The 9,516-nt window shown below is 48.8% G+C and overlaps 1 protein-coding gene across 7 annotated transcripts in view; it reads right to left on the bottom strand.

Annotated features, from left to right (window-relative positions):
• Positions 1-1,915: 1,915 nt before the first annotated feature.
• Positions 1,916-9,516, bottom strand: part of PPP6R3 (protein phosphatase 6 regulatory subunit 3) — a 99,937-nt gene continuing 92,336 nt past the window's right edge. For all 7 annotated transcript variants that reach the window (XM_087822050.1, XM_087822053.1, XM_087822054.1 and 4 more), the window contains 2 exons: positions 7,233-7,352; positions 1,916-4,098 (listed from right to left, as the gene is read on the bottom strand). In XM_087822050.1, coding sequence (XP_087678176.1) covers positions 4,047-4,098; positions 7,233-7,352 — 172 coding nt within the window. In that variant the 3' untranslated portion in view covers positions 1,916-4,046. The remainder of the gene's footprint in view (positions 4,099-7,232; positions 7,353-9,516) is intronic.

Genomic DNA, 9,516 nt, shown 5'->3' with positions numbered 1-9,516 from the left:
CAATGTATCTATCGCGGGAGCAGCCAATTGAGAGTCGGGGCCAGGAGCAAGTCGGGGAAGTCCCGCAAGTGGCTCAGAAGTCTCTAATCCCGCAAGGTTATCGAGTTGAATTCTCATACACGTTGGCCTGTTTTGTACATCGCTCATCAGCCTGTCTGTTGCTATGGCCGTAACATTTTTATTGTTCTGCTGGCTGGTAGAGATTCTGTACAGCTGGTCTCCACTCCCTCACTCATTGCTCTTACTTTGAAATCAAACTGCCAAAATTCTAAGGAAAAAGCACCAGGATGGGATTGGGAGTGCACTGTAATCACAGCTGATAACTGGGTCAGGCTTTGTTGTTACATCTTAAACGTGTTATAATGTTACACTTAATCTTCACAACTCTGTCAGTTGCTGGGTAGGCATCCTTGGACAAACCACTTACCCTCTGTGTCCCTCCTGTGCGTGTAAAGTGGGGATCGCGCTTTTACATACTGCTGTGAAGAAAAGCCAGTGCCCACAGAGCACTTAGGACGGGGCCTGGCATAGAGTAAGAACTGTGTTATGTTAACAAGTAGAGAATTATCCAGACCACCAAACCAAACTCCCCAAGTGCCTTCCATAGGCAGTGAAGTAGCGTTGGCTGCATTTATACCCTACCTCGTAGGGGGCATGGTGCCATCTATCTACTAGGTTAGTACTGAGTGATGGGTATGGGTGGCAAAGGCAGAAGCCAGTGTCCACCAAGTGATAAAGGGCAGTAGGGGAACGGGCTCTGGGGGAGAGAGCTCAAACGAAGTAGAGTGAACACAGGCTGTGGGAGTCACTGCAGAGCAGAAGCCGCCGCCAGGAATGTACGAGCAAGTGGGCAGCCGTGCTCCGCTGAAACCCTGCCTACCGGCGGCGGGCTGGAGCTGGCAAGTGGATGCCACTGGCCCTGAACCAGAAAGACCATTACATCCGCCCGCTTGGCACGAAGGCGCTCGCGTTTTCGGGTGGTACAGGTTTTAAATCAAACTGGGCTCAGAGCCAGGATTCAGAGGCGAGCAGGTGACACTACTGGGTTGAGAAGTGGGTCAAGAGTTAACAGCTGTTAACTACTGCCAACTACTCCCCGTGGGGCAAGAATGGTTCTGTCTACGGTAAGTCTATGAACTTGTTACTACGGCTTCCCTCTGGCAGCAGCCCCCGAGACTAAGAAGGTAACCGCTGGGACGTGAGCACAGGCCCTGCGCCCTGGGCCTCAATGCGAGACGCCGCGGGGGGGAGGGGGTGACCCATGGGCTCTGACCCCACCAGGGGACGTTGTTTATGCAAATAGAGGGGAATGGAAAGTAGTTACATCTTATTCTTACCCTCACCTGCGGATGTTTTTTACACTGCTTTTCAGAGGGAGGGACGGACACTATTGGCTGTCTCTGGCAGGCACCCCATCCAGGGCCTAGGCCGAGCCTGCAACTGAGGCACATGCCCTTGGCTGGAATCGAACCTAGGACCCTTCAGTCTGCAGGCTGGCTAACGCTCTAGCCACCAAGCCAAACCGGCCAGGGCAGGAGGGACCACATTTTAAACACCATTATGGAACAAGGGAGGGATTTTACCACCAGAGTTATTGGTAGAGCTGGAAGCCAACAAATACAGCCTGGGGAAGACTGCTCACGGAGCAGGCGAGCCAGGGGTCCAGACAAACCCCCTGAACGGGAGCGTGGCAGTTCCCCTCACCAGAGGAGTGCGCCAAGTGCAGGGGGCGGGACGAGCCCGAGCCCGAGCCCATGGGCGGCGCACTCTGCTCAGGCCACCTGTCGTTCTGCACGGGGTCTGACACACAGCACGGGGGCTCGTGCCAGGACCTGTTACAGGTTGAGGGTGTTTCCCTCGTTACAGCCCCACACCCTGTCTGGCTATTGGAGCCCACACAATGCACAAGAGGTGGTTTCTAGAAATGAAGAATCAGGTTTTATTTTGTCGTTATTTTTCATACAGACTTTTTACTGCAGACATTGGTTAGTGTCGCAATTCAGTATGGCCAACACACAGAAACTGAAGTAGAAACTAGTGCGTGTGCGCCCGGTCTGGTCCTCGGGCTGGCACCCTCCAACCGCCAACGTTCTTGCCGCCATTGTGTCCTTCCCCGCCATGTAAGGCAAGCACACAAAACATGGCCCCCAAGAAAACCCCCACGCGCGCTCAGCAGCAGGAGGGGAAACAAAACAGTTACCTTGGGTGGGATGGCGATCCAACCAAATCCAAGCTGTAGGGGTAGCACATGCCACCCCGGAGCCAAGCCCTGGTGTCGCGGGCAAAGCTCTCCACCAGGTAAGACAAAAGCACGTCCATCCTTCGGCAGTCCCCGAGGTCCTGTGCCACGTAAGTCAACATCCTTGAGACAAGCGGGAGGAGCCCTGTCCTCTGGTGGTGCCAGGTGCCAGAGGGGACGTATGAGAGAGTCTTGGAAGAGGCGCCCACAACAGAAAGGGTTCCTGAGGCGGCGTGCAGAGGCCAAGAGCACCGCGTGCCCGCCCCAGGTGCACTGCTGACTCCACTGTCCCTTAGTGCCTGGTCTGCCCAGTAAACCTCGGGAGGAGTTTCCACACCACTTAAAATGAAGAGTAAATAAGAAATAAGGCATCAGACATTTGATTCTTTTATTTCCATATGCAATGTAATGTTTAGGCACGTTGTTTGGGATGCTAGTCCTAAAAAAAAGTGTTGGCCATTTCTCAGAATATCCTTTTGGTTTTAAATACTGGTCAGGAAAAACAAACGATGTAAAAATAGGTGGATACTTTTCTATTACAGAAATGAAAAACTGATTTGCATCTAAAATTGCAAGAGGTGAAGTCATTTAACCCTTTCACCAGACGGCACGCAATATACAACATATTGCTTCAGCTGTTTGAGAAGGCTGTGATGTATTTTTATATTGACATAGAAAATTATAAATTACATTGAATTAGTATCCATAATCACTATATATATACATAAACCAGTTCTAAAAAAAATAGACTGGCTGAGAATTTACGAGTGAAAACCTCACAGGGCACAGGAAACAATTAACATGCTTAGGTGCCAGAGTCTGATTTCTAGGTTCACACACTAGCCTTTAAAATGAACGTACTCTAATTCCATTAGCAGCACGAGCATTTTTCGGTGGACTTCCTAATATGATTCAGGTATATTAAATATGCAGATTGCTCTGAAATGTTCATTGGTGATGCCTGTTAACAAGGTAAATTTTGGTGAATGGGTTAAAAGGCAGATGAACTACCGAAACAAAACAAAAACAAAAAACAAAACCAAACCACAAGCCATGTACACTCCAAAAATTCTAGTGTTTCACCTGCAGGAATAATCATTTCAAGCAAACGAGACTTTAACAGAACATATGGCTTCACAATAACATCAGTTCATCAGCTAAGTTGCAGCAATAAATACTTCATCTCTACCGAGAGACTTACATTTTTTGATCCGTTTTAAACAATACAGAAAACAGTTACCAATCAAAAACTGGTTATAAAAAGAACAAGTATTTCTTATTCAAAATCACTTTTGTGAGTTAGAACAACCGAAATAACACTTAGAGGGCATTTTAATCCCACTACTTCCTCCTTGCCAACCTGGAAGAAAAATGAATTCAGAATTTTGTACAAGGTGAAAAAGGTATGAAAACTGCCTAATACTTTGGTCACACTAATAATTGTCAAATAGTTGTTTCAAATACAATAGCTCTGTGTACTCACTTTTATAAAACTATTCTTACAGCCATTTTAACTATAGTATTACCACTATTATTACATGGGTGGCAAGATCTTATTTCACAGGCTACCCATTATTTAGAACAATACAATATAAACATACGCAAAAATTCTTGGTATTTGTCAATGTGCAATATTTGTACATGTCTGAATTTCTCTGTACAATGTCTTAGCATCTAGAGTAGAAAGGTTGCTGGTCCTGATCCCGTGCAGAGTGAGGGCAGCAGGGGCACATAGCGGCCCCAGCTGAAGCCCCAGAGCCCTGAATGGTGCAGCCTGCAGTCCTCAGTCAGCAGCAGAGGTCACTCATCATACAGGGCCATTAACGGATGTGTCGCCTGGCACGCTTGGCTGGTCAGTCCTATGGAGTAAGAGACAAACATCTGAGGCACTTAGGCAGAAATGTGAGATGGAAAATTAACTTCATTTAGCTCCCCAAGGGTGGATGAGGTTTACTTTAACATTGTTTGGGCCATGCCTAGCACCAAGCCTGGCACTTCAGTTACATAATGAAACGCTTTGTAAATGAACTTATCTAAAGCTCCAGAAACACTAACTGAAGAGCACTGGAGCTTCGGTTACCCGGCATCAGCCAGGGCCGCAGACGAGCAGGCTCCGGGGGGGAAATCCCGCTCAGAGCTTAGCGCAGACCCAGGCTAGGCCAGTGCTTTCAAACTGCGGTTCCCAGAGCCTTCGGGCCATTTCCTCATCCCTCCTTCAGTACATCCTTTTATCTCTTCCATATACTGGGATCCACATAAAATTTAACTTGAAAAACAGGAGTCTGCTACTAAGAAAGGAAACAAAAGAAAAAGCTTGTCAACAAGACCCACTACAAACAAAGATGTGCCCTGGAGTGCCTGGCCGGGTGGCTCAGTCAGAGCCTTGTCCCAATGGGCCAAGGTTGCGGGTTCGATCCCCAGTCAAGGCACATACAAGCAGCGACCAATGAATGTACAAGTGGAACAACAAATCCATGCGTTTACCTGCCTCTCTCAAATCAATAAAAATAAGGTGTGCAATGCAGCACACATGCCCCCACAAATCAATGTGAGGTTTACGGTGAGGAGGAAGGAGGTGGGGCACTATATGGACAGAATCAGAAGGTGTGCCTGCCCTTCTGCCAAGGTGAAAACCTGAACATGTCAGGCACTCCAATGGTGTTGCCCTAACGTCCCCTAACAACCTATAGTTGGGGAAGAAGGACGCTTAGAGGCCAAACTGGGAAGCACACAAGTACCTCTAAGCTAGCATCAAAACTTACAAACAAGGCTTTCAGGTACCTGCTGGTTGTAACAGAGCCAACATGCCAGCTCCACACATAAACACACTAATTATACTTGATGCTCAGGTCCCACTCACTGTATCAGAAACACAGGAACCGTGAGTTCTGGAAGCAGACATAACTGGCCACATCTCCCTTCACCACTGACAAGCTGTGTGACCTTACGTTAATTTCTTAACCTCTCCGTTCAGTTTTCTGGGGGACAATAATCCCCATATAAGGGTTCATGAGTATACAATGTGTGCCAAGTGCTCAGCATGCCAGTGGGCACACAGGTGTTGGACACACTGGCGAAGAGTGGAAAATAAAGCCTGTGGCCTCACAAGTCTTCAAGGGCAATAGTGCACACCTGTCAATGTTCAGCTGTGCCAGGAGCCACACTGGGGAAGACTGCACACGAAGTCTAAGTGGCTCGCTGTCTCCAACACTGCCATAACTGCTTTAAGAACACATGTGACTCATCAGAAAACTTACCCTGTCCCTGCCGTGGCAGCAGCTCAAATGTCACCTTCTCAGAGGCCTTGCCCCCCACCCTCCCATTTATTCTTCATCCGCACCTTTTCTACGCATCCCCATGCTGCCTGTTTTGCTACTGCTCTCTCCTCAGGCCTAGACCAGCAGTTGCCACGCTGAGCCGTGTGCTGAAAGGATGGAAGGACAAACGCCACATGGACACAGGGGTGTCACTTCTTCCACTGGCTCACCTGGCATTTCCTCCACCACCTCAGCCCTGCAGGTGGGAGGCGGGGCTCTTCATACCAGGTGGCCCTCAGCACGTGGGTTTCCCGAAGCAAACAGAAGCAAAGAAGTCTGCACCCCCGAGAGCCAGGGAAACATGCCTCTCAGGTCAGAGGAGCCACAACCAGACTCCCGAAGCAACTATCCAACTGGGACAGACTGGATTATCCTGCCTTCTAGGCAGGTCTCAAAATAAAGGAAACTTGTAAGTAGAAACCAGACGCATGACAACTGATTAGGAATCAGACCTATGAAGGGGCTTTATAAAAAACATACACGAAAACCCAGGCAAAAAAACCTGACTTGCCCAAACCCTTACAAGCACAGCTGGGGCTGGATTCCCCACAGCTGGAGCATCAACCTGCCTCTTCCTCCCAAAGCCTGCAGTAAAGCCAACATGCCAAAACAGTTCTCATTGTTTTATAAACAGAATATATGTATTTTTAAAATCACATTCATTCTGGCTGTAATTTTCATGAGAGAAACAAAGGCAGAGCTTGCTACACTAAGGTTGTTTGCAGATCAGTGGACAGAGTGCGCCCCCTGCTGGCCCCGCTGGTTATGCTAACCCTAAAATGCCTAGAAAATTGGGGAGGGAGGGTTGGCAAGGGGGAAAGTGTAACTTCTCTGAAATGACCTTAAAGGTTACTTTATTCCTTAGGGAAGGAATATTCAGACTTAGAAATATTTAATCAGAGAAGTTAACTCTGGGAAGTGCTGAGCAAAGTCTCTGTGGTCCCAGGACAAGTCTTCATCCTCTGGCAGGAGCTCCAGGCCACTCTTGATCAGCCCTTGAGGCTATGTGGTCGCACCGGGACTCTGGCCTGGCCTATCCCTTCAGACCCTGGCTCAGCCTAAGCAAAAGGTGCCCAGAAAGAAAATCTGGTAGTGGGATTTCCACACTTGGAGATAAATATTTTGCAAAAACTAAACCAAATGCAATCATCAGAGTGGAGAATATTTAGCTCGACATACAAAAGGGTCTCCAGGAAGGTTCTCCATGCATGTCACATGGGCACATCCATGGGAAAACGGGCACCAGGAGCCGTTCCTGCCTGGTGGCTGCATGACTCTACAGGGCCAGTGGCTGTCATGACCAATGGAATCCAATCCTGGAGGGGGCTCAGGCAGTCTCAACTTAGCGCCTCATCAAAAAACCCCAAAAACCTGTGTGTGTAATGCCAGCATGAGACCCTTCCGTTCCTGAAATTTTGTAAAGAGCCAGTGATGTTACTGTATCTCCAAAAACAGTCCGCCTTTGGCTTCTGGGGTAAGGAGACAAACTGTTATTTCTAAGTTCTGCGCTCAGTCACCCTGATTCCATAAGGCCTGAGAAAATGGTACTGTCACTGATGCTCCAGGACCATTGTAATGACTCCCCCCACCCAGCCCACTCCCAGGTGCCAACGTCCCCCCCAGCACCCAGGAGACAACAGCAGTGGCCAGGGCAGGGCCTGGGAAGTGGGTGTTACCTCTGCTCGGAACTACTGCTGGGGGGCCGGGGGGCCGCAGATTTCGCCTGAGCCGGCTCGGGGCTCTCCTCCACACCTTTGCAAGCAGCATCTTGAGAGGTAGACAGTTTTCCTTCCTCGCTGTGGGAAAGAGGAGGAGAGGCAGCATTAGAGCCCTGAGGTGCCAGCGCCCAGTGGAGGACTAGGGCACATGCAATGGTTCTGGAGTCATGACTGCCATGGAGTCAAGCCCTGGGGCTGAGCATGCGCAGGTGAGGGAGACGGGCACGGACAGTGATTGGGGAAACCACAGGAGGAAGGATCACGCAGGAGGAAACTCAAAGGGTCGATGTGATGCAGCTGTGTTGATAAGAACGGCCCCCATGATTTACATACCGATAGGATTTCAACACTCTGACGCCAAGTGTGCAAAACAGAAAAGAAATGTACAAGAGTTTCAGAACACTCCTATAATGAGGGGTGGGGCTAATATGTCCACGACTGCGCATAAGCAAATCTGCAGACTCGGTGGAGGTGTCAAATGAACCTGTTTGAAGGAACGAGTCTTTAGTTAAGCATTTTGCTTTTCGGGCTGAGCCCATTTAAACAGCCCATAGGACAGACCCTGTCAGCTTGCTGGCTGAGGTCAGGGGAGCAGAGTTCCACGGCGCCTGAACTTCTTCAGCTGCTCTCCAGGAGTGCAAACACCCTAAGGGAAGAAAGCCGAGAACTGCGGCCAGAAAAGGCAGAAACCCCCAGTGAGGTCAGAGGGCTTGGGGAAGTGGAACACGGAAGGTTTTTCCCCCTCGATGGCTCTTGGTGAAGAAAGACAAGCAGCACTTTCAACTGTTTGTGGGCTAAAATTTCAGACTTTTGCCTATTCTGTCTGGATTTCCATTTTGACACAATCAAGATGGCACTAACATGAGGTAAAAGCAGCCGGAGGTTCCCTTTGGGAAGGTCCAGCATTCTCAGAGCTGGGCCCGGTCTTGGATTTGCTTATGAAAAGCCTAATTTTAGGATGACTTCTTGGGTGGCTTTCAGGTGGGTCTGGGAAATTTGTGAGGAGGAAAATGAACTAAGGTCTAAAGATGTGCTGACAACCTGACCTGCCTGGTTCATTACTCATCCTACTCTTGTTACATACATACAGGATGGGTCAAAAGGAGGTTTCCAGTTGTTCATATGGAAAATAATACAAGAGTAAGTTAATAACAACACAACACACTCTTTTGTGTACTCACAACTGGAAACCTCCTTTGCCCCACCCTGTACTTCATTCCTGTAAAATGCAGTCAACTCAGATGTGTTTTGAGTCACATAACTGGCACCGAACTGTACACCCCCATGTATCATCTCTGTGATGAGCACGCTTTGGAAGGTCCATCTCTCCCTGCACACACAGTGCCCCCCAAGGCGTGCAACTCCAGTTCTACCTGCTTCTGGCAGCGACCAGTACCGAATCGCCCTCCGCCACCTCCACGCCTGTGTACAGCAGGGTAACACATGCCACCATGCAGGGCTGCAGGGGACTGCAGGCATTTCTCAGCTGTGGGAAGGCAGCCATCCTCCCATCCACAGGGAAGTCCAGTCTGCATTCCCCCGAGCAGGGCGATGGGGCTGCTGTAGCCCCCCGAGTCCGCCAGCACTCGGCACTGTCCACACATGCCTGCCAGGCTCTGAGAGGCGTCAGGTGACGACAGCCTTCTGAACATCTCTTGATTTTTAGCCCTTTTGGATTTCCTTGTCTGTAAACTGTCTACTGATATCTTTTGCCCATTTTCTGATTTGGGCTTTCTATCTTTTCCTTACTGGTTTATAGGAATTGAATAGTAAATGTTAGTTTCTTATTGATTCAGATACTGTAAGCTTTATCCCCCTTGATTTGCCATCTGCCTCTTAACTTTGTCTACAGTTTATCAGCCAGAAATTCTTAACATTGATGCAATCCAAGTATACTCTTCGCATTATGGTTTATGCTTTGGAATGTTTTCTTGTTTTGTTTTTAAAAAGAAAGTCCTTTTCTGCAGTAGGCCAGAAAGATGCACTGCATTTTCTTCTAACTACCACAGACTTTGGCCACATCACTTAACTCCAGTTTCATTGTCCTCAACTGGAGAGTGGGAGGACACCACAGTACTTACCTTCTCCGGGTCTTAAAAAGGGAAGTAAATGAACAGTTAATACATGGGAGCCGTTTAGACAACTGTGCCAGGCACGTGGAAAGTGAAAGCACCACACATAGGCTCCCATCTCAAACACTGATCTTCAACCCACCAGGACCTGCCTTCAGAATGGAGGTCAG

This window comes from Miniopterus natalensis, chromosome 11 (genome assembly GCF_054644295.1).
Source record: "Miniopterus natalensis isolate mMinNat1 chromosome 11, mMinNat1.hap1, whole genome shotgun sequence".
NCBI lineage: Eukaryota > Metazoa > Chordata > Mammalia > Chiroptera > Miniopteridae > Miniopterus > Miniopterus natalensis.
The sequence above is the reverse complement of the archived record's forward strand: the minus strand, read 5'-3'. Positions and strand labels throughout refer to the sequence as shown.